The sequence below is a fragment of the Phragmites australis genome, chromosome 18 (assembly GCF_958298935.1).
Source record: "Phragmites australis chromosome 18, lpPhrAust1.1, whole genome shotgun sequence".
In the NCBI taxonomy this organism is placed as follows: Eukaryota; Viridiplantae; Streptophyta; class Magnoliopsida; order Poales; family Poaceae; genus Phragmites; species Phragmites australis.
Window position 1 is genome coordinate 23,219,480 of NC_084938.1, and position 25,054 is coordinate 23,244,533.

Below are 25,054 nucleotides of genomic sequence, written 5' to 3' on the forward strand. Positions count from 1 at the left end.
CCACTGACCTCACGCGATTTTTTCGTTCAATGGTTTGGCAAAACTTAATTTTCGCCCTACGGTTTGGCGACAATTAATTTTCGTCGAACGGTTTGACGAAAATTGCCTCGATGTTGCAGTCGGGCACCCCTAACCTGCTGCCAGTGCCACGTCATCTATTTTCGCCATACGGTAGGGCGAAAATATGTTTTCGCCAAACCGTTGGGCGAATAGGTATTATTTTTGTAATTTTCTCATTTTCAGTATTATTTCTGTAGTATCCGAAAAAAAAATATAATATTAAAAAATTCATCTAGAAACCAGCCAACCACCACTCGCTGTCAGCGCGGAAATGGGAGGATTAAGAGCAGTACGGCCTGCAGGTGGAAGAAGCTTTCGGAACGATTATGGTGATGATTACGACCAACCACTTGTACATAACCTGACATCGGTGCGTAGTCGTACTACCTTGCATAAACCGGACAATGGAGTTCCTACGTTTTGTCAAAAAGAAGATTAGTACTTTAGTGCCTTACATCGGCTATAAAGTTGTTAGTTGTTAGTTTTTAGTTCACTGGACTTTCTGGTTAATGCATATAAGGAGCTTTCAGCATTTCTGCAAATGCATTAAAAAAGACCAGACTTTCTGATTCAATAATACGTGAGCACTTGTGTGGACGGATTTCAATTTTATTTTACAATTTTTTTTATCGGTAAGAAGACCGAAATTCAAAAAAATCAATTATTTTTCGTTCTCTACCTTATGGGTTTTATATATCAGTGAAATAAATTTTAGAATTAGATATTTTGTTCCTTTTAATTGAAACTCACAAAATTTTAATAAAATTTTAATCGATACTCCTTCGTATGTAGCCTCTTAGCCTCAATGTACTTTAGGTGTCGTTTGGAATGCGAAACCTTCTATGAGAAATCTCCTATGTCCGGTGAAAATGGAAGTGTCTCGTCCTATTAAATTCTTGTGTTCCAAATTGGACCGCAGTGCACAGTGCAAACGATATAGTATAAACGGGATCACATATGTCGATAGTAAAAAAACAAATCCAATCTCAAAAGAAAATCCACAGATAATTAAAATGTTTCAAAAAAAAAAACTATTCGCTTCAAATCTAAGTCGTCTTTTTCCTTTTCACTCATGCAGCTTTACACAGACTGATAAACACACACTGGACCATTAAACTTGTCACGGCCAAGCCCGAGCCTTGTACAGTGTACAGGCATGCACGTACAGTTGCTCGTGACGTGCAAATGTGAAGTATCACACACGCGCAAGACACCACCGCTTCAACATTTACACTGCTTGTCGCCGGCGCCGCCCTGCTGCTTGTCGACGGCGATGGAGTTCTTACAGTGCGCGATGGCGGCCTGGATGGCGCTCTGCAGCTCCTCCATCGTGCTCACCTCCGACAACGTCGACACCTTCACCGACTCCCCCACGGAGAGACGCCCGCTGTTCGCCGGCGACCCTCTCAGCGACGCGGGCGCCGACGACAGCCTCCCTTTGTACCGCTTGGACGACGTGCTGCCGCGGCCGGAGGTGAACGAGTGCGGTCCACGCCGCAGGCCTCGCCTCTCCTTCTCCCGACGATCACCACCTGAGTAAGACGTGAAAAGCTGCTCCACCATTGACACGTACTTCCTCACCACCTGACCTATGTCAAGACCTCGCCGCTTGCCTGTTCCGTTGGTCTGCGGCTTACCTGTGTCGCCGTGGGTCTCGCTTCTTGTCCAGGAGGCGACGCTGGAGAAGAGGAGCGAGAGCTTCTGCTTGGCCTTGCCGGTGTTGCTGCTATCGACATTAATATCACTCGTGCTTTGGCGGTGTAGGCCATGGTTTGTTGCTGTGCGGTGGTTGCTGCGGCTGAGGTCGCTCCCGACGCGGCCGAGGCGGCGAGACATGTCGGGAACAAGAACGGGGGAATTAGGGAAGGGAGAAGAAGAAGATGGTGACTAGAAGCGCGCGGCTGGATGAGCCAGAGATGAGGTGGTGGGAGAGGGATGGAGGCACGAAGCTGTGTATTATTGGCTTGGATGCCGATGGCTGTGGCGGCCATGGCTTTGAGATGTAGGGTTTGTGTGACTGCACGTGTATGCATGCTCCGGTGCATGGTGAACCAGTAGAGAAATACAACTTCATATGTTATCGCGGAGGCATGATATGTCTCGTCGTCTATTTCTTTATATGATCTTTATATATTTATTGATTTTCTCATCTATCTTATAATTTATTTTTTCATCGTGGGCAAAGGCTAATGAAAATTTCCTATTCTAAACCAGTAGCTTGATAATCAGAAATGGGGGAAGGTTAAGGTTGCTCAATTGTGATTCAGAAGTATGACGAGTTTGTTTTCGTTTTTTTTTATGACGCGTTTGTTACTACAACATACGTTTAGAGTTTTTTCTTTTTGGCACGTTTGCCAGCAGGATGAGGTAGACGAGATTGACGTGGACAATATGACACACGTATTAATAAGCGCCGCGATGGCGACAGCGTCGTGTACGGTATTTCTCCCATTATTTGCACAAGTTACAGGATAGTTTGATCGACGTGGTGACAAGAAAAGCATGCCATCTATAGCTAGCTGTGCTTCATCGCTATCTCGGAAAAATTAACAGAGACCCCGTAATTTGTAAGGGACACGAAAGGCCTAGTTTTGCAATTGCAACCGAGCACGAAAGGCCTGCACTAGAAAAAGTGGTGCCTGAAGTTAGCCTGAGATTATGATGATTCATGCCTGACCAGGCATGATTGAAAACGTATGATTGGTTGAAAGACGTGTGATGTGCCTGAGCAGCGACGGATCGGGAAGGAAGGGGGAGGGGGTGAAAAATCTGTTTGGAGCACGCGCTAGGACGACAACTCACTACGATGTGGACGGCCCAAGTCTGCGTGACGGTCCGAGCGACGTGGACGGCCCACGATAGCCAGAGCCCACACGTACGTGCGCTCACGATCAGACAGCCCGTGACGGTCCATGCACATGAGCTCCGAGCAAACACTGTTGTGTGGGGCCCATGTAAACCTTTCCTGATTTTTTCAAAAAACATTTGAGCAAAAATGTTAATTTTTTATGCAATTTTTTTAAAACTTTTTAAGCCAAAATTTTCTAGTGCAATTTTTTCTCAAAACTTTTTGAGCTAAACTTTTCTCGTGTAAACTTTTTCAAAAAAGGAAATACAAAAGAGAAAAATGTTTTTTAAAGAAGGAAAGAGCGGTAGGTTGCCGTGAGATTCGCCAGGAAGCTAGCTTGCCCGTGCGCTAAATAGTAGAACTCGGGAGGGAGGAGGGGGGAGGGGGGAGGGGCTCAAGCCCCCCACGGCTATTGCTCCCCTTATAGCTTCTCTAAGCCCTTAGGACTGGCCCTGTGTCACACCCGATTTTATAAACGAACAAAATCAGATGTAAACTATATGTATAACATGATTAAATTTCATACATGCAGCGACTTCATCATTGTATCACAAACAATGTCATTATTACAACGTTTAACTTAAATAAATAGAAATGGCCTCATGATCTTAACCATAGTACACTAGTAAATCATAGCGAAGCTCCCATATTCCACAGGCAATCGACCGGAGGTCCACCAGCCTAGCAGTCTTCATCTTCGTCCGTGAAGTAGTCTGGTTCTCCTTCATTATTTGAGCAGTGATTTGAAATACATTTGTATGGAAATAGCAAGTGTGAATACATATCGTACTCCGTAAGTATGAAAAATAAATGACATGTAACCATAAATAAAGTAACATGCTATAAAAAGTATAATTTGTATAAATGTCAACTATGATAATACAAGAGTTATAAAAGCATCCTATTTAAGTAGGTGAATCATCATTAAACTTCCATTTCTAGAAATATCTACACAGGTTTCTCAACCACCTGAAATCCACATCAGACTCCCAAACCAACCAACTTGATACCCATTGCAGGTAACCAAGAAACATCTACTATTACCCATCACAGGTAACCTACCATCCAACTGTTACCCATCACAGTTAACCTACCATCCAACTGTTACCCATCACAGTTAATCAACCACCAACCAAACCAAAACCAAAATCCAAACCAACTAATCATACGAAGGGATCACGCCACTCTTAACCATGAGCACGGCTGATATATCAGCTTTACACTCTGTAGAGCTCGTCCAACTTTACTCACGAGTCGTGATTCCTGTATATCTGTGTCATCACATCACTTATACACTTTCGAGGTGTGCGACTGGATTTCACTACAAGGCAGTTACAAAACATCCTCAAAACAAGAAAAAGCCCATTGAGGTTGAACCGTCGTCAAAGTGGCATCGCACCACACAGAAGCCTCCTCTTGCGCCTTGTAGCTCTAGAAAGAATCACTCTTTCCTTCTTACACTACCATTGGCTTATACTATATTGAGGATATGCTAATTAATTGGCTAGGTCATACCCATATAAGCCTCGTGGTTGAACTATTAATCAAGATTACCTATTCCACGAACCGGTCCTTAGGATACTGAGCAAACACTACCACCAACCATAGTGCTTCCATGCACCTATGCATTCCTATACCATCCTCATCTAACCTTCTGCTCAAAATCCATATGTTCCATATTGCTACAACGACTACCAGTATTCTTATCTCATAGTTGCATATATCATTAGTCATGTTTAACCAACAACCCAACCATACCCTTATGCAAAGCTAAGCATAAGCTACCCAACATAACCACTACTGACAACTAGAGCGACAAGAGATATATGGAATATGATACTATAAGTAAATGAGATTTAGAATTAACAGCATACATATTTAAAATAAAGAACACGTTTAAAAACTGGGATCAAAATGTTTAAAGACACTTGCCTCTTCCAACTTGCTGCTCAAATTCTTCAAATATTTTGTCCTGTAGATTCTAGAACTGCTACCTGCTCTCGATACACACCGAAAACACACACAACAAAACTATCTAAGAATAATATACCAAACAATAGCTAACATATATAAAAAGGTACTAAAAGATAGTACACGTTACTATGAACTTGAGAACGCAAAAATCGTCAAAATTGGAGCTAGAACGAGAAAATTACGCTAAAAACAAGTTTAGGGTTTAATTAAAAAAGAAAAGGACATATTTTGAATAAAACAAAAAGGTTGGAGGCCTTTTGTAAAAATAGAGGGACCATTTTATTATTATAGAAAATTTTAGGGACTAAACTATAAAAACAAGTGCTTTTAGGTAAATATAGAAAAGTTCAAGGGCTTAAATGCAAAATTGCCAATTTTCCCAAATTAAAATAAATAGAAATTAACTAGGTAAAGGCTCTGCTGACGTGGCGAGACACGTTAGCACAACGGCTGAGGTAGCAATGATGTGGACAATGACGTGGCATAGAGTTCGTAGCTGACTGGATTATGAAACTGACACATAGAATCGCACTATAGGTTGGTGAAGGGGTAAGAACCGATCTAATCTTGACCATCAGCTAGAGATTGGACAGTGGAGGAGAAGGAGAAGCAACTAGAGCCAATTGTAGAGAGAAGACAACGATGGGTGGGGAATAACGACGGTGGACTCGCCAGAATTTTGCTAGGACGACGCTCCGGGGAGTTATGGTCTACAACGAGCGACGGAACAGGAAGGAGGGGCACGACAAACTTGTTTGACGGTATACCTCGTGTGGTGCGACACGGGAAGGAGGTCGACAGCGGGAGGGATGGCGAGGGCTCTCGGTTCTTCATCGACGCTGATGCTCCGGTGACCGAGATGCGAAGGTGAGCGCACCAATGCACTCAAGAGGTGGCGGTGAAGCTCGCATGTGGGTCAGACGGGACAAAGCGCGGTGGATTTCGGCTAGCGGCGAGTTCAACCAAGGCAGCAATGGTGGCGGTGGCTGGAGCTAGAGTTTAGGGGCGGCTCATCTCGAGACAGATTGAGGAGGGGCAGACTTATATAGGCGAAGGATATCTCGTGGGGCGTTCGAATTCGACGGGGCTTGTTGGGATTTGGGCTCAGAGAGGGCGGTGGTGTTTGTGGTTAGCTCGGACTCGAGGCAGCGCGGCGTGCTCGGGTTAGAGACGGAAGAAGAGGAAGGGCCCCACTTGGCGGCGACGCGCGAAGGGAGACGGTGCGAGGTGGTAGCATGCATGCGCTGGAGTTGGGCCGGGCGCGGCTTCGGTCCACGTGGCGGGGAGGCGGGGGAGGAGGGAGAGAAATTGGTTTGGCTAGGGAAGGAAAAGGAAGCGGGCCAAAAAGGAAAAAAAAAGGAAAAGGGGGAAGGGGAAGAAGGATTTTGGCCTAAGAAGGAAATTGGATATTCTTTTATGAAATATTTTCAATTCTTTTAAAAAATCTATATGGCGCACCTTGATGTTTTCAAAAATTTATTTTTCACACAGTAAAACTCTAATGCTTCTATACCAACATAAATTCAACACAAAAATAAATATAATCTAAATTAATTATTTAATTTAGAAAGTAAATTTCCACCTTAGGTTTTGAGACAAAGAATAACACCCTAAATCTAAAAAAAAGTTGAAAATTAGGGTGTTACACCTTGGAGGGGGCCATGGCAAGCAGGGTGGCTGCCCTGGGCCTCCAAAATGCAGGGGGCCTCCTATATAGGTACACGTGTATACTACTTGTAACCCAACAAAACTCAACAGGTCAAATTTCAATCGACTAACGCCTGCAGTTACATGCTCATGTATGGGCTTTGGCATTTGGCCGGCCGACAAGAAGCACCTTTGCTATTTTGGTTCCTTCGTAGCAAGTTAGTAGCAACTTAAATTAGTAATCCTCTCGTATGTAGAGAAGTCGATGATATCACTTTCTCTTGTGCAATTTTGATCTGTCTCCTACGCCACCTTTTTGGGTGGGTAGACGAGCCTCGCTCTCTACCTCGCCAAGCACCTCGCGTATTTGCCAATAGACACCGCTGCCACCACCTCCTCCACCCGTGCCGGCAATGTCGCGTTGTTGTCGGCGTCCGTGTACACGACGTTGGCGCTGATGGGCGTGGGTGTGTGCAATGCCATGATGGAACAGCTAACAGCTACTCGACTTCCTTACCACGCCCTTGGTCGCGGCCTTCACCTCCTTCGGGCGTCGCATGGTGGATTGCGTCCTTGCTGGCCGGTGCAGGCCGTCCAACCCACGCGACCTACGTGGACGCCTCTTGTGACGGGCTCATTGACACGTTCTGCGATGTTGTTGTTGAGTCTACGAGTCTATGGCAAGAGGTGTCAGCTTTGCAAGGAGGTTAGCAGAATGGTTTCCCTTGCTAATTCCATCGCTAAAAAATATATTTGGTTTTTTACTGAGCTCGATAACTCAATAGGCCTTGTTTTTAGTTTCACCTAGGACTACCAAAATCTCAGGACCGGGCATCCATTTTTTGCAAGAGAAGAGAAGAAGAGTGAGATAAATTGAAGGGGTAAGAAGATGAGCCCCTCCATGACTTCATTGTGTCTGCCACTATGCCAGAGGAAAACACGAAACTAAGAAAAATACACTCTATAAATGAGAAAGCGTAAAATTGAGTCTGTTTCCCTAATAGCTCATCCGCATTACATAATATCCGTTTCGTGGGTGGGTCAACATGCCATAGGAACATAACTTAATCACTAAACAACGCTATCATCTAATATAATTTTGATCTTCTAATATATTTCCCACCCATCAATCTTTCCTTAATCCTTTGTGTCACAAATATCCCAGCTAGAAGTTAGAAAAATAAGAAAAAAAAATGATGGCATGTTCGGGACATCGGTAGGGTAAAACGATTGTAGCAGACTACTTTCGAGCAAGAAAATAGTAAGAAAATGAGCGCTGGGGCAGCACGCTGAAGCCAAATTTATCTGGTCCGCATGAAAAGCAGTCCAGTCCAGTCCAAGCATTGATTGTGATTAGCAAATATTTAAGCGAGCACACATAGGCACCTGCACGCGCCGGAGTCAGGACGCCTGAGTCGGGAACCCCCTCAAGGTACGAAACAAACAAGCACCATGTCTCGGAACCGGTTCCCTGACGTAGTCGTTTTTACGTCAGAGGGACGTTGAAGCCGGGAGGAACGTCCGACGAGAATCAAATGGTTGTGCTCGTTCGGTCGTTGCTCAGGGCTCGCTCACGCGTGGTCGGACGCTTGTTGGGGCTCGTTCACGCGGGTTGGCTCGGCCTGGGCTGAGCTGAGCTCATGAGCGCTGCCGCTGCTAGCTGCTACAGTAAAAGCTAGATAATCTGGCTATGCAAGTTAGAACTAGTTCATTCACAATCTTGTAAAAATTATAGAAAAATAATTACAACTCAGAAAAATGTGAAATAAATTTTGTTAGTTTTGTATTCATCGGTCATACATGTTAAAAATATGCGGGCTCATGAAAATGTTAAAAATTATGAAACAAATATTCATATTTGTATGAATGATGTTTTTTATTGTAAACATATTGGTTTGAGTTGAAATTTTTTAGAGAGATAGATTATAGCATCCTCTAAAACATACTTTTTAAAAAAAAAATCATGACTATTTCGATATTGTTTGGAATTTTGAGAGCAATATAACGCAGTGAAGAAATGTCACAAATGCCTTTGGGTGCCCTCGGTTGTTTAACATTCGATTGGACTTGTAATTCATTTTGAAATATAAAAATTCATAAAGAAAATTTAAAAGATACATCATTCATATAAATTTGAATATTTGTTTCATAATTTTTAACATTTTTATGAGCCCATATATTTTTAACATGTATGACCGATGAATACAAAACTAACAAAATTTATTTCACATTTTTCTGAGTTGTAATTATTTTTCTATGATTTTTACAAAATTGTGAATGAATTAGTTCTAACTTGCATAGCCAACTTATCTAGATTTTTTACTGTAGCAGCTAGCAGCGGCAGCGCTCATGAGCTCAGCTCAGCCGAGGCCGAGCCAACCCGCGCGAACGAGCCCCAACGAGCGTCCGACCACGCGTGAGCGAGCCCCGAGCAACGACTGAGCGAATACAGCCGTTTGATTCTCGTCGGACGTTCCTCCCGACTTCAACGTCCCTCTGACGTAAAAACAACTACGTCAGAGGAACCGGTTCCCCATGTCTCCGACAATCTTCCTGTCAGGCAAGTTTGCACTAGAGCATCAACCAAACATGCCATAAGATCATATACATGCTTAACACCGATGAATATACATGCTCTAAGGCTACTCCCGTCTTGTTTCTTAAGTGATATTTAAAAGAAAAGAGAGAGTAATAAATCGTGGTTAAGAAATAAACTTACAATGCATATATGTGTTGTTACTTTATTGGGATCTTATAATTCAGTTTTATTGTTTTACAATCATCTAGGATTACTTAAAGAGCTAGTTTCTTCTTTAAAAAATAAGCTTCTTCTCACCCATCTTTAAATTATTTTTATATTATCTTTTTCTTAAATAGATAGCTAATTAATATTTAAGAAACTAATATCGGGAGTGATCTAAGACCATCTACAATCATATTCCTTTTATTTTGTTTTATTCTCCATTCTCATTTCCTTTATTTTCTCTAATCTCTAATAGTTTTCCTTCGAGGGAAATTTCAAACGAAAAGAAGAGAGAATCCTATTACGGAAGAAATAACCTTAAAAATTCTTTCGTGATAGAAATCGTGAAATAAAACTGTTGAAACGCTGAAGGAAACGAAAATTTCTTCACCACAAAATTTTCTCCAACAGAAAACAGTTGGACATGATCTAGGTGCTATAGCTTGGTCAAAGGATAATACCAGAACACGATTAATTCATGACACTATTGGTTTTTCCTGATGGACATGCGCGAACCCGACTCCTGTCGACGAATTCTTGACAGTGATGTAAGGAAATTGTACCCTGACGATTTTCGGGTTCTGTGGTAATGCGGGTCCTGACATTACTGTTTTAGAGCATGTTATCGCAATTTTAGCTTTTGTGCGAGCATAGAAACACCATGTACATACACGGATTTCATATTGAAACTAATTTTTTATAATAGTTTGCAATGCAGAAAAGTGTGGAGTAATATGGTTTGCTAATTTTCAGTGATTTAAGATTGGGAGTTACTAATTTTTAATAAAAACAAGAGGACATTTCATTTTACAACAATAACCGTTGGATGAAGATCTAGTAGTTGATAAAAAACTAATTCATAAATAAATAATATTTTTATAATAAAAACATTTATAATTTTATGTACATATCAGATAAAAATCCTTAGCTGACTACAGATAAGGGATAGAAGTACATCTAAGTAAATCATTTTCTTATCTTCTAGTCACTGTTGATCTTGTAGCAAGTAAAATCCAAGTTTAGAAGAGTTTTACAACATTTTTAGGTATCCATTTGTAGGGTTCACCGGACTAGTACTTATCCTTTTGTCTATGTTGAAATATATTTGTTTCATTCTGTCATATATAACAAAATAACGGTAGACAGGAAAGCGGAAGTAATAAGAATTGGATGTATAAAAGGCTAAATGTCATTTAACAAAATTTCAATTACATAAATAAATATGAGTCAAGCACTTCAAAAGAATGACATCCATACTAATTTGTAATTGATCTGACATGTCGATCGAACCTAAAGTTGTTAGCAAACAACATAGTTGCCGCTCCGCCGGCACCCGTCCTCGTCACATGGTGCCGCTCCACCGCCGTCTCTCGTTGTCCAGCTCCCTTGCAAGGCGAGATCGAAGGAGAGTTTCTGAGCAGCCATTGCTATGGTGAAATCCTTTATTCCGCAATCACATATGCATTAAAGGTTTCACTTGCTATTGTTCGTTCCATCGATGACTTCTATTGATCTTGCTGTTGTTCACGTGCTAAAACTTTTTATTGACTTTTATAACGCTTCATTCATTAGATCAATGATGATGAGGTCGAATGTTGGATTGTGAAAGCAATAGCGTGCAAGATATTGGACTGTAAGGTTGATCAGCTTAATCAGACTGTTATCGTTAGGTAGTCACCTCTCTCAAGGCTTCTCAGGCAACTATGTTCATGTCTAAGAAGAAGGAACATTTGAACTGTTGCTCATCTTTCTAACATGATAGAGCCTCTAATATTCTTGATCTTATGAGATAAAGTTAAAGCTAAGTTATACCTAACAAGTACCCAATTTAAACATGCCATTATTACCCTAGTGTTTCATCTTGCTCTTTGAGCTTGTCAGGGAGAAACTCGAGAAGACTTCAACAATAATTTGGCAATCTCGCATGCCAGGGGTCACCTGTATACATGTTCCTATGTGTCATTTTTTTTGCTTTGTCTACAACAACTGGATAATGCCTCGTGTAAAAAAATTTGCAGTGATAATTGTTCATTGGTTTACACATTGATAGTTTGGTCAAAAAATTCTGTTGAACATGAGACATCGGGAAAGAAACCGGAGTAGACAGTGCACCGACATTTGTTATCCCTTCGGTGAAGTTCCAATACGATGTGTATTATCTGCTGGAATTGTAATGGTTGGTGCCTTTTGGCGTCTTTCTATAGCTGATATGTAGACGGAAGGGTATAATCACTCGGAGTAGACGTGCAGTGGCTACAACAACTCTATGGAGGTTTGCTTATTATGACCTGAATTGTAATTGCTTCTACTTTGTAATTAATCACTGCAAGTTCTTATTGATCGGGACGAATCATACATTTATTTTTCATCCACAGGAAAATGCGAGTACTAGTGAATCTCATGAGAGTGGGAGCAGCTGTGGTGGATTCTACAATGCTGAGGAAAGAAACGTTGCTCTGGAAGAGTTTTAGAATGTAGCGCAGATGACATTTGGAAGCGAAGACGAGTGTTATAGTTTCTATAATAAGTATGCCAGTGGCAAAGGATTCAGCATTAGGAAGGATGTTGTGAGGTATGAGAAAAAGGTTGGGGACATATTCTACGGACATTATCTGTGCTGTAAGGAAGGGAGTTGAGATCCTGAACTAAGTGACATCAAGAATCAGAAAAGGAGGGAAAGAGCAAAAACAAGATGTGATTGTCCTGCTCAACTCTGCATTAGGCTTAATAAGGCCCGTGGTATTTGGTTTGTTGATAATTTTGTGGATGACCATAATCATCGTTTGACATCTCCTGATGAAACTCCGTTTCTTCGGTCTCAAAGGAAGATGACGGAATCTCCGAAATCTGAAATTAAACTAATGGAATCAATGGGCATTCAAAAGCATGTAATAATGGATATCTTGGAGTACAGGTACGGGGGATATGATAAGGTTGGTATTGTTAGGAAGGACATTTACAATTTCTCATCTAGGTATAAGAGGCCAAGAATTGTGGATGGTGATGCAAATGCTACTTTAGAGATCATGCAAATCAAGCGGGACAAGGATCCTGATTTCTTTTATGAGTACCAAGTTGATGTTGAAGGCCGAATGCCTTTTCTGGTGTGATGCACAGTTTGTGAGAGCAATGTGCCAACAGAAGCCAAAGTCCATAATTACTGATAGTGACAATTCAATGATGAAAGCAATCTGATGTGTACTATCAGGTACCAGTCATCTCATTTGCTCTTAGCATATTGAGAAAGGTATGCTTAAGCATCTTCACCAGTGAAACCACATGAGAGAAGGGAAAGGGACTGGGTTGCGTGGATGGTTCAGGCCCATATGAGCTTGCGATCCGAGCTCCTGTGGCCCTAATCCACAATTAATAACCTCTCTTTGTTTCCGAAAAGTATAGAAGCACTTCTCTATTAAATATTATTTACTCTGTAAATACATCCTATAGAGTGACTATAGAGTGGACCTAACTATCTTAGTCCGGTTAGGTGAAGCTATCCTTACACCTTCACTGTATCACCAGTGGATCCTTGATGAGCCATGGTGTTGTTACAGTTGTCTGCTGTCAACATAAGCAAAGTAAGACTTAAGTTGCTAGACCAGTTCAAATGCTGAGCGGGCCTTGAAACCCAAGCTTGAGCTCAGCCTAATTAACCTAGCCTCGTACGGAGTTTTTTATATTAATAAAATAAAAATTGCAAATATATACTTCTGTTTTAAAAAATTATAGAGATCTAGACTCATGTCACCAGTGGAAAGACAATATATTTAAGAATCAAAAAATTATTACATTCCAATTCTCTTAAAATTCAAAACACTATAGAAATAATCATGAAAAATTATGAAAAGTTTTTGTGTGTAGATGGTACCATTATCTTGCTCTTAAAAAATTTCAGATACTGTCCCCATTCGAACCAGCGACATAAGCCTAGATCTGTAAATATGTAAAATATACTCGTATATTTGCATTTTTATTTTAAAAATATAAAAATTCACCCCGTCTGCGCCCATCAGAAAGTCTGAAAAAATAGTGTGGTGTAGTTTCTTGTTTATAAAAGAGGAGAGGCTTTGTGTAGGTCACTGGACCTACGCATAAGAGTTTGTCCAACAAAAATATGTAAGTTTAATTGACCGTCTTGTCAGTAGGAGCAGGCTGTTTGCTAACAACTTTAGTTCGATCGACATGTCAGATCAATTACAAATTAGTATGGATGGCATTCTTTTGAAGTGCTTGACTCATATTTATTTATGTAATTGAAATTTTGTTTAATGATATTTAGCCTTTTATACATCCGATTCTTATTACTTCCGTTTTCCTCTCTACCGTTATTTTGTTATATATGACAGAATGAAACAAATATATTTCAACATAGACAAAAAAGGATAAATACTAGTCCGGTGAACCCTACAAATGGATACCTAAAAATGTTGTAAAACTCTTCTAAACTTGGATTTTACTTGCTACAAGATCAACAGTGACTAGAAGATAAGAAAATGATTTACTAGATGTACTTCTATCCCTTATCTATACTCAGCTAAGAATTTTTATCTGTCCCTTATCTGTACTAAGTTAATAATTTTTATTTGATATGTACTAGAAAATTATAAATGTTTTTATTATAAAAAATATTATTTACTTATGAATTAGTTTTTATCAACTGTTAGGTCTTCATCTAACGATTGTTGTTGTCAAATAAAACGTACTCTTGTTTTATTAAAAATTAGTAACTCCCAATCTCAAATCACTGAAAATTAGCAAACCATATTAGTCCACACTTTTCTGCATTGCAAAAAAGCCCCCCCCCCTCTCTCTCTTTTCTGAGGTCTACTCAGAAGTCCCATGTCGCAACTCGCAGAACTGTCGTGTTTCGTAACAAAATTTTCCATCCTAGTCCTTCCTCTTCCCCTTCGGCGGCGAGGCGACCAATCGCCGTTTGCCTACTACCTTCCGGCTCCCCCCGCTGCCTCTTCCCCTCGCGGCGGCGGCGGCGCTGAGTCCACCACCAACAACTGACACCCTTTGTCAACTTCCGCCTGGGCTCCCAGCCTCACACCATCACCGAACCCTCTCCGCCGAGCGCACACTCCTCCAGTCATCCTTGCTCCGAAGCGAAGCACGACGCTCGCTTCGACGGAATTCCCCTCGTTGTCCTTCTTCTCCCTTTGGTGTGGGTTTCGACGGAATTCCGTGCTTGGATTGATTTCGTCTTCTGTTGGTAAGAAGGCCCTAGCTTGCTTGTGGGCACGTTCTTTCTTTCTTTTTTTCATTTTTGGCTCAGCTTAGATGGATTATTCTAAGAGTGAGTTTGTTCAGCGGGAAAATTGCTGTGAGCATTTAAATCCAAAAAATTATTTCCTCCTGCTTGTTGCGTATTTGTGATGCGTCGTGGTATGCTAATACTGCAGTTAATTTTAAAAAATAAAATAAAATTGGAGGTTCAGCTGAAACCACATGCCCCTACGACATCAGCAGGAGCAACCTGTGATTATTATCAGATGGTGATGACTACATAAATAGAGACCTCCACTTTTCAGCAATAAATACTGTTATTAATAGTAAAATTTTAAGACGAGTGTCTGAAAGAATAAGACATCTCGAGATTTACTCTGTCAGGAATAGTTGGAGGGCATGGTACAAACACTTCATTAATTCTCTACTTGGAAAGTATGCTGTGGTGATTTGAAAATTCCGAAGCTCACAGTGGCCAATACTGACTGGAAGCTTCAGTAATCTGCATAATAATTATATGTTATTTGTTCACATCAATTGTTGATTGTTGTTTCGATTTTCCTCTGTTGTTTTGGCTTCCGTTAAATGAACACATCGTTAAAAATTGGTCATTACAGGTCAGAGAGCTTCTTGCTGCTGGCAGAGGCCTGATACAGTTGTGAAACTGAGGTTCTGTTGAAGAAACTATCGTTATAGTGACTTGATTACGGAAAATGTCTGAGTTCCTGGACCTTGAGGCCCAGGATGGGTTAAGAATGACTTGGAATGTCATACCGGGCACTAAGCAGGATGTTACTAACTGTGTGGTCCCTGTTTCCGCCATTTATACTCCTCTAAAGCCAAATGCTGCCATTCCTGTTCTTTCTTATGGCCCACTCCGATGCCGCATTTGCCGTTCGATCCTCAACCCTTTCTCCATTGTTGACTTTGCTGCAAAGATTTGGGTCTGTCCATTCTGCTTTCAGCGCAACCACTTCCCCCAACACTACTACTCCATTTCGGAAAACAACCTGCCTGCAGAACTATTTCCTCAGTATACCACCGTTGAGTACTTATCCACTGCTGAAACAGGTCCTGTGGTCCCTCCAGTCTTCCTGTTTGTTGTTGATACATGTATGATTGAGGAGGAAATTGGCTATTTGAAGTCTGCTCTAGCACAAGCAATCGAACTTTTGCCAGATCAATCCCTTGTTGGATTTATTACTTTTGGGACATATGTGCAGGTTATAATCATTTCTCTCATTTATGCTTCATTGCTGAATGTACTGTTTAACAATTAACACAGTTACATTTTGATCCACATAGGTGCATGAATTGGGTTTTGGCTTGTCGCCAAAGTCATATGTTTTCAAAGGGACAAAGGAGGTTACCAAGGAGCAAATTCTGGAGCAAATGAGCTTCTTTGCAGGGAAAATAAAACCCACAACAGGTGTGATCGCAGGCTCAAGGGACGGTCTTTCAGCAGAGAGCATTGCTAGGTTCCTGTTGCCTGCTTCAGAGTGCGAGTTTGTGCTGAATTCAGTTAAGAGCTCTGCTTAATTGCAAAAACATTATTACTTTATCAATGGAGCTGGAATCTTTTTCTTTTAGTACAATTGTGAAATGAGAACTCCCACATGATACACCAATTTTCCTTTCCACCGTTAGGATTGACACTGTTTTCCATTTTCTGTAGGTTATAGAAGAGCTGCAAAAGGACCCTTGGCCTGTCCCAGCTGATCAACGGGCATCAAGATGTACTGGAGCTGCATTAAGTGTTGCGACTAATCTCCTGGGGGCTTGTGTACCTGGATCAGGTGCTAGAATTATGGCATTTATAAGTGGACCATCTACGGAGGGACCCGGTTCTGTAAGTCATAAATCTTTTAGTGAACACTACGTTGTTAAGCTTCATTCACTTTGTTGAGATACGCTGATGTTATAAACGAAGTGCTGTCTTGGCCACCCATTTGTTCACAGTTAAATTGTTCTTGTAGTTAAGATGCTTGTATTTGTGATCATTCTCTTACAGTTACAAAATCTGTACCTACTCTCTAGTACAAGTGATCGAACATTCTTTTCCGTTCATGCTATGGGACTATTTTGTAACCCCTATCTCGATCAGATCAGTACTGGCTAAGTGTCTAACTGAGGTGGGTTTAATGCCACATTAGACTTGCATTGATGTCCATAACCCTTTGCACCACCTGTACGAGTCCAGGTCAAGCTATTACTCATAAATTACAACATTGATGAAATCACATCCATACACGATTGCTAGAGAACAGAAAAAACTTAGATCTCGATCAGATCAGTACTGGCTAAATGTCTAACAGAGGTGGGTTTAATCTCGCATTAGACTTGCATTGAAGTCCATAACCCTTTGCACCGCATGTATGAGTCCAGGTCAAGCTATTACTCATAAATTATAACATTGATGAAATCACATCCATACATGATTGCTAGAGAACAGAAAAAACTTAGATAAACTTAAAGAGGTCTCATAACCAAAAGTAACATCAACGACCAACCTAAAATAAACTTAAGTCTATTCTACTTATATAGTCTCAGTGCATTATTTTTTCTAACATGCAGGAGAACTGTGCATTTTTGTATTAAAGAGAGAATAAATGGCCCAAGTACAAGTACCCCCTAAAGGGGTACCACGAAAACACACACACAACAGCCTCAGTGTATTATGGTTTGTTTTCTGATAAAAGCTGAATGCCTTTTTATTTCACTTTACCTTCTGCTTGACTGCTATAACTTTCTGCCTGCGGATTGGTGATATGCCAGCAGAGAATCACTGGGACAAGTATGTCCATGACATTAGTTATCCTTGGATACTAATTATTGTTGAGAGTTGGTTGTCTCAAAAAAATTCTTAAAATTATTGTTACACATTTCTTGCTTATGCTTTCAATTTAGAGAAAATTCCTTATTTGCCATCGGAAGATAAGGTAATTCCCTATTTGCCATCCCACGAAATGAACTTCCTTATTTGCCACTGTTTCTAATTTTCATTCCTTCCTCGCCACCGTCGTCCATTTGATCCATAGAAAAGATAGATTTGCCCTTGGGGAGGATGGTGGCCATGGGTGCGGCCACCGACAGGTAATTGAAGTTTAGTGATCTTTAGAGGCCGAATGTTAGAATGTGATGTCCTAGAGAGTCGTAGAAAATTTCTTTATGTTCCATAGGGCTTTTTAACACTGAATTTGGATGAATAGATTAGGAGATATGAATTTCTGAAGTCGTGTTGTTTGCCGACCATTAGGGGGGCTGCATGGTTACATTTGTGACTATGATTAGGCATAGCAAAAGCCATAATTAATTTTTGTGGTGAATACCAAAATTGTAGAAAATTTTGTGTAGATAATTTTAGTGTGCTTATTTGTTGTGTTTCCTGTTGTAGAAAAATAGATATGAAAATAACAAGGTGACAGGACTGCAATGGATACTTCCTCCCCAAGGGCAAGTGTGTCTTTTTTATGGGTCAAATGGATGACAGTGGTGAGGAAGTAATGAAAATTAGAAGCGGTGGCAAATAAGGAAGTTCATTTCGTGGAATAGCACATAGGGAACCACCTTATCTTCCGATGGCGAATAAGGAATTTTCTCTTCAATTTACTGTAACCGTATTCTTTGCAAAATTTCAGATTGTATCCAAGACCCTATCAGAACCAATTCGTTCACACAAAGACCTCGAAAAAGGTTCAGCTCCATTTTATAATAAAGCTGTTAAGTTCTATGAGGATATCTCTAAGCAGCTTGTGCATCAAGGCCATGTGCTTGATTTATTTGCTTGTGCGCTTGACCAGGTTTGTTGCTTATTTTGTTTCTTTCTTATTTTGTACTTATGACCTTTTGTAAAGGATCAAACATCAGCATTTCGAATGAGGACTCCATTTTGTTTTCTTGGTGTTCGTTACTGTCAGTTAGGACTCAAACAATTTTTCTATATAATAATTCATGGACTGATATCACACAAGCGTTCTTGTCTTGGTATAATAGTCAATCAACAGAAACTTAGTAGGTTTGTGAGTAATGGCATATGTAATTAATGCTTCACCAATTTAGTGAAGTAATTGACATGTTTTATCTGGTGTTGTTAGGCAATGGAACATTGACCCACCGAGTAATTAGTAGGTAAATTTGTCAATAATATGTGAGGATTTATCTTTTATGCAAACTTTCTCATAGTAGTGTGTACCAAAAAAATAGTCAAATGATATTGACAAAAGTGTTAATGAACAAATTACTGGTAATTAGTACATCATAGTGCAGTCTTGACTAAATTTTCCAATATTTCATATGAGCATGTTACCTTTTTTTTAAATTAAACATTCTTTGTTTATATCAACTTTCTCAGGTTGGTGTTTCTGAGATGAAGGTTGCAGTGGAGAGAACTGGGGGCATAGTTGTGCTTGCAGAAAGTTTTGGTCATTCTGTTTTTAAAGACTGGCAATGACCTCGACTTATCTTTTAAGTAAATATACTTTCATGGCATCAAATAATGTATCTTGACATCAGTTTTCATTAGAATGTTCTGATTTATGTGTTTAAATAATTATTTATGCAGTGGTATATTTGAGATTAACTGCTCAAAGGATGTCAAAATTCAAGGCATTATTGGACCTTGTACATCCCTGGAGAAGGTATAGCATTAGTTGCATGCTGTCAACTTTTGAGAATGATAGTACTCTATACATCTGAGTCTTCTGTATGCTTCTGCTTGTGCAGAAAAGTCCTCTATGCTCAGATACAGTAGTAGGTCAGGGAAACACTAGCGCTTGGAAGATGTGTGGTCTAGACAGGAAAACATCACTCTGTTTAGTATTTGATATTGCAAAAAAGGATGGCTCAGATGCGGTTGGTCAATCAGCGAGAAATCAGTTCTACTTCCAATTCTTAACCTAGTAGGGACTCTTTTTTTCTGCCTTCGTCATTTTGCTAAACAGCTGATACTGTTGGAGAGTGGTACCTTACTGACTTGGAGGTGCGATGTGCAGTTATCAGCATCATGAGGGTCAGATGAGATTACGAGCTACTACACTTTCGAGAAAATGGGTTGCTGGTTCTGGTGGTTTGCAGGTAAGTTTTATTGTAGCTGTCTTTACTTCTACCTTGTTTGGCTGGTAGAAATAACAGTGTGCTTTCTCATCATTACTCAGCTCCAGGCTGCCCTTTTGCCTATTCTATCTGATTCTGTCACCTGTTTTTTCCTCAAAATCTTATATTTGAAACCTAATGCAGCATTGTTGCTTACTTAAGAGTTCATGTGGTTTAGGAGCTAATAGCTGGCTTTGATCAAGAGGCAGCTGCTGCAGTCATGGCACGCTTGGTCTCATTTAAGATGGAAGCTGAGGTACTACTCCATACTTCTTAGACCATTTTAGCAGTTTATGAACACATGATAGACTAATTTATTATTTCCAGATACCCAATACAGAAGCATGCATAGGATGAAATCTACCCCCACTTATCTTTTGCTTATGCAGTATACGTCATCAATAGTAATGTATCTACTGAGAACTAGCCTTAAGATGGGATTTTAGGACTATTGGAGCAAACAACCTTATCGATTGTTTTGAATTTAGACATCTCAGATCAATGACTTAAAGTTACTGGCACTTTTCATATGACCCCTTGAATTATCCTAATTAGCATGTATATCCTCTCACTTTCTAGTGGTACGAATAATCTGCCTTGATCACCAGTCAGAGGTGATCGAGCAGCTAAAATTACTAAATAATAGTTCTTTTCATCCCATTTTAAGTGGACGCAATACAATATACACTTCCCTATTCTAAAGTTACTTATGAGATGTTCACATCATAGTTTAATTTTCCTTTTAATCTGCCTTCCTTGTTGGGTTTTCACAGCCTAGCTTAAATTTCTTGCAGAAAAAAGAATTTATTTTATTTCTTCAGCTTTTGGTAACATAATAAGAATGTACCTTATTGATTTGGTTGAAACATTTAAGGCATCAACTAACTAGGAAAAATCGATAAACTCCTCCATAGGTTACCCTCCTTTTCTTTTTGCCTCTCATAGCCCGTTTCATTCATTGGAGCCCCAAAGTGAACTGGCTTTCATAATCCCCTCAAGTTCCCACTATTTCTTGTGGTTTCTCGTCGGAACCCAGTTATGGACTTATGGCAGGTCATGTGATTGTGAATTTAGTTAACCTGATGTTGTACACAGCAAACCGAGTTAAAACACTAATCGATTTGGTCGGGCCAAAGTCCCAATTCCCAAATGCCTTGCTTATTGGGGACTTTATGGACAGAATATTCGCCTATGGGGTGTGAATGAAAGGAAATGAGTTTTGGAGGGCAAAATGAAAAATCGATTGACTTGTGGGGAGTTTTATGGATTTTTCCAAGATAAAAAGAATCAGCTAATTATCTTTCTCACTCCATGCATTAGTACAGCCATTATCTTTCACTCTTAGAAAGGCAGACACTGCTTTTTCCTCTCAGTGGAGAACCCTGGACTGAGTAGGAGCTATAATGTTCTCTCTAGAATTGTCATACAATACGAAACACAGTGTAAAAGGATATGATATACATGGGCTCTCAATGAGTGTGCCACCTAACATGGAAAAGAAGTGTTTTTATCGGAAAAAAGAATATTAGCATCAATTGGAAAGTAAAGAAGCTGTAGAAAACTTACTTTGACAGGCTGAACATTGATTAGATGCATAAGAGTTTCTCGACTAGTTTTATTAATAAAATATTGCTGGCTTGCTGCAATCGATTGCTGAGATAGGTTATCTCTTCGATTGATTCTGTTTTTGGAGTCTTATTACATTAATCTCTTTTATACCATGATCGTCATGTTTCTCTCAGGCTGATTTTGATCCAATAAGATGGCTTGATCGAGCATTGATTAGTTTATGTTCGAAATTTGGAGACTATCAGAAAGAAACACCCTCATCTTTCAGTTTATCCCCACGCCTGTCTATTTTCCCCCAGTTTATTTTTAATTTGAGACGATCTCAGTTTGTTCAGGTAAAGCATTTTCCCTTGTTCATTGAGCAGTGCTTATCAACAGATCAAACAGATCAAGTGGAAGGTGTACTTCTTGGTGCAATAATTATTATACTTCCCGTGCAGGTTTTGAATAACAGTCCAGATGAAACTGCATATTTCAGGATGATGTTAAACAGAGAGAATGTAGCGAATGCAGTTGTGATGATACAGCCTTCACTTATATCTTATTCATTTCAGTCAGGTCCAGAGCCTGTTCTGTTGGATGTAACTGCAATTTCTGCTGATAGGATTCTTTTGTTGGATTCTTATTTTACCATTGTCATATTCCATGGAATTACAATTGCACAGTGGCGAAAGGCTGGTTACCAAAATCAAGGCCATGGGGTAATATTCTGTGAAACCTGAAACATTAATTTTGGTCTGTTGAGCTCCATGTAGACTTTCTTATATGCGTTTATGTTTATGCATGGTTATAAATAACATTTTATCTAGGTTTGATCTACTTTCTAGTAGTTTGCCTTTGCATCAAAATGATTTGAAACTTCCTATCGTATTATGTCTGAAGAAAATTCCAAGCTTAAGATTTATGCATAACCTTGAGGCATGAGACCTAGAGGCTGTTACACTGATTGAAGAAAATTCATGTGCGCTTCATTATATATAGTATATGCTACATTAGCAAACCAACAATTGAGGAACTAAACTTGTGTGATGTTCAGGCATTTGCCCAGTTGTTGCAAGCTCCACAGGAGGAAGCTGATACGATAACCAAGGAACGCTTTCCTGTGCCTCGTTTGGTTGTATGCGATCAATATGGTTCTCAGGTTCTCTTTTTTCAATCGAATCTTGTTTGTTCTTTTGTATCTATTTAAGTAATTACGAACAATTGTTCTGCCTACTGGATAACATTTATGAATTCAACTTACTTTCAGTTTGAAGCTAGTGGCCCAAATTTCAGTTGCAATGGTTCCGATAGTCGATTAGCATTTCAGGGGATGCTCATTGCTAGATAAAATGACTAATTATTCCATCTCGTTTTTATTTGGTTCTTTAAAATAGATGTGGTCAACCTTCGTCAAAGTTAGACAGCAACATGTATAAAAAACTATCAAGATAGCACATATCCACATACGAAATATACCACTATATTTGTTGTCGAAGTTATTTTTATAAAACTCTGGATCTATGAATTTTTAGTAAGATAAAAGTTATTAGAGGTAATGGCTAAAATTGCATCTTGGAAACTGTAAAAATGCATTATACATCAAATAGAAGAGAATGCAGGGAGTATCACATCGACTGAATTTACTTTCTTTTGGAAATTGCAGGCTCGTTTTTTACTGGCAAAGCTTAATCCATCGGTCTCGTACAACTCCGACAAGCCACCACCGGGAGGGGATGTCATATTCACGGATGACGTGAGCTTCCAGGTCTTTATGGATCATCTCCAGCGCTTGGCAGTTCAGTAGATCATTGTGATTTCACTATGCACATCAATTTTGTAAGTATGGACGTATGATAAGTTTTGTACAGCATGGGACTCTCCTAGTTGCCACATTTTAGCCTCTGACATGCCATTGTAGCTCTACATCTGTACATCATAGACAGGTTTCTGATTCAAGAGGAACCTTTATATATTGTGTAAACTAGCAAGGTAGCGCATACATTTGCACGGCTAGGTTTGTCAATATGGACTGAGATAGAAGCCAATGCAGAGATGCTACAGCCCTATGCATTAAGGTGAACGCGCACGGAGAGCTCAGATCAGGTGATACAGTAACCTATGGACAGTCAATGTCGTTGCTACAGTAAACCATATGCACTAATTGTAAAAGAATATATTTAGGCGTTATGTAATGATTTATTGTGAACGTAATCGTAGTGTAGTTTTAGAATAGTTGCAGACAAAGTTTAGGAATGTTGAAATGTGACCTTAAGGTTTCAGTTTCATTACCATTAGATTTTATGGAGAGTATTTGTGCTTCCTAGATTTTGAATATTTAGAGAATAATCAGACTTAAAAAATATATCACTAACTATTAGATAAATCTTTCTAACAATATACACCATAATAAAATATCTACATTGATGTTTTGATGGTTACTGCTCAAATGACACTTCGGATAGATAATCAAAACATAATAACAGAAGAGAAGGGGGAGCAAGCTTATAGCATATGGCCTTTTTTTTCATTGTAACGTGATCCTTCTCTCTCCAGTTTCTAATGATGCTGAAGACTAAACCCGATAGTTCAGCCACTTGAGTCCTTAAGCGTGAACCTCCACTGCAGCAACCTTCCTCAAGCAGTCGCTCTTCCTCTTTCTAGATCGCGACTTCTGCCCTCCCTGTAGTGCCACCAGCTCACCACCCTCTCCCTGCTGCTTCCTTGTCGCACCATCGTTGCACCAACTACATCAACCTCCTTCCTAGCTGCTACTGGATACCGTACACTGCTCCATGTGCCATGCCCACGTCTCCTCCCCAAATACTTGGACGCTGCAGCGTTGGTGGCGGGGCGAGGGTGGCCGCGATCGCGGCCTGTGTGGCGGGCAAGTCGACTGGCACATAGAGGCCGTAGACATTTTTTCGTTAACAGGATCTTTATTAATTCTTGACGTCATGTCAAGATGATATAATTGTCAAAAAATGTATTGTTCTCTCTTTATAACTAAGATATATACAGTGAAACAGAGACCGATGATACAATCGTAAAAAAGCATATTTCTGAACTTTGTATAATTAAGATGCATTTAACCAAACAGAGACCGAAGACATACATGATGTAGTAGTTTGTTACTCGCTGCACCGACAAACCTAACATTTGTACTCATTAACCTGTAGCTCTGACAATCATAATCCCTCTGAGTTATGTGGAGAACCTATTTCTCCTTATATGTTCTTGTTATGTGGAGAGGATTTCTCGAGTTTGCTAAAGTCGGTAGGCCCAATGTTTCTATCTAGCGGTGTTCGTGCTAGTATACACTCACCTTGATATCACATCTTTTTGCGGATGATTGCATTTTTTTTTTTGAAGCATCGCAAAGTGGGACTGAAAGACTACAAAACATTCTTTGATATATATTCTAGAGGCTCGGGATAGTTGGTTAATAGAGACAAATATATTGTCTTCTTTAGCAACAATTGCACTAATGATATGAAAATCGAGGTGAGTACTACTATGAATATTCACACTGAAGTATTAGTTGAAAAATACCTTGTGTTACCTATAGCTCTAGGTAGGGCAACAAAAGAGACATTCAAGTATATGCCTACCCGGATCAAAGGTCTAGTAGGGAGTTGGAGTGGCAAAGATGTTAGTTGTGTTGGTCGAGAGGTGCTTCTCAAGTTTGTTGCTCAGGTGTTTCCTACATACTCTATAAGTTGTTTCAAGATACCAGTGTAGACATGTAAGAAAATGAAGAATACCATCTCCAACTATTGGTGGGGTAGCTCGGTAGATAATCAAAATATTCATTGGCAGTGGTGGGAGCACTTGACGAAGCCAAAATATAAAGGGTTATGGGTTTTCGTGATCTTTGCTTGTTCAATATAGCGATGTTGGGAAAACAAGGTTGG

General features: G+C 40.0%; 1 protein-coding gene and 1 pseudogene across 1 annotated transcript; one reads left to right on the forward strand and one right to left on the reverse strand.

The window, feature by feature from the left end:
• Positions 1 to 1,024: 1,024 nt before the first annotated feature.
• LOC133899272 (probable BRI1 kinase inhibitor 1) lies at positions 1,025 to 2,041 on the reverse strand. Its single transcript, XM_062340251.1, has one exon. It carries the CDS (start codon positions 1,894 to 1,896, stop codon positions 1,282 to 1,284), a length of 615 nt encoding a protein of 204 aa, XP_062196235.1. The 5' UTR covers positions 1,897 to 2,041; the 3' UTR covers positions 1,025 to 1,281.
• A 12,041-nt stretch (positions 2,042 to 14,082) lies between these two features.
• On the forward strand, positions 14,083 to 23,131 carry LOC133898464 (protein transport protein SEC23 C-like; annotated as a pseudogene).
• Positions 23,132 to 25,054: the final 1,923 nt, after the last annotated feature.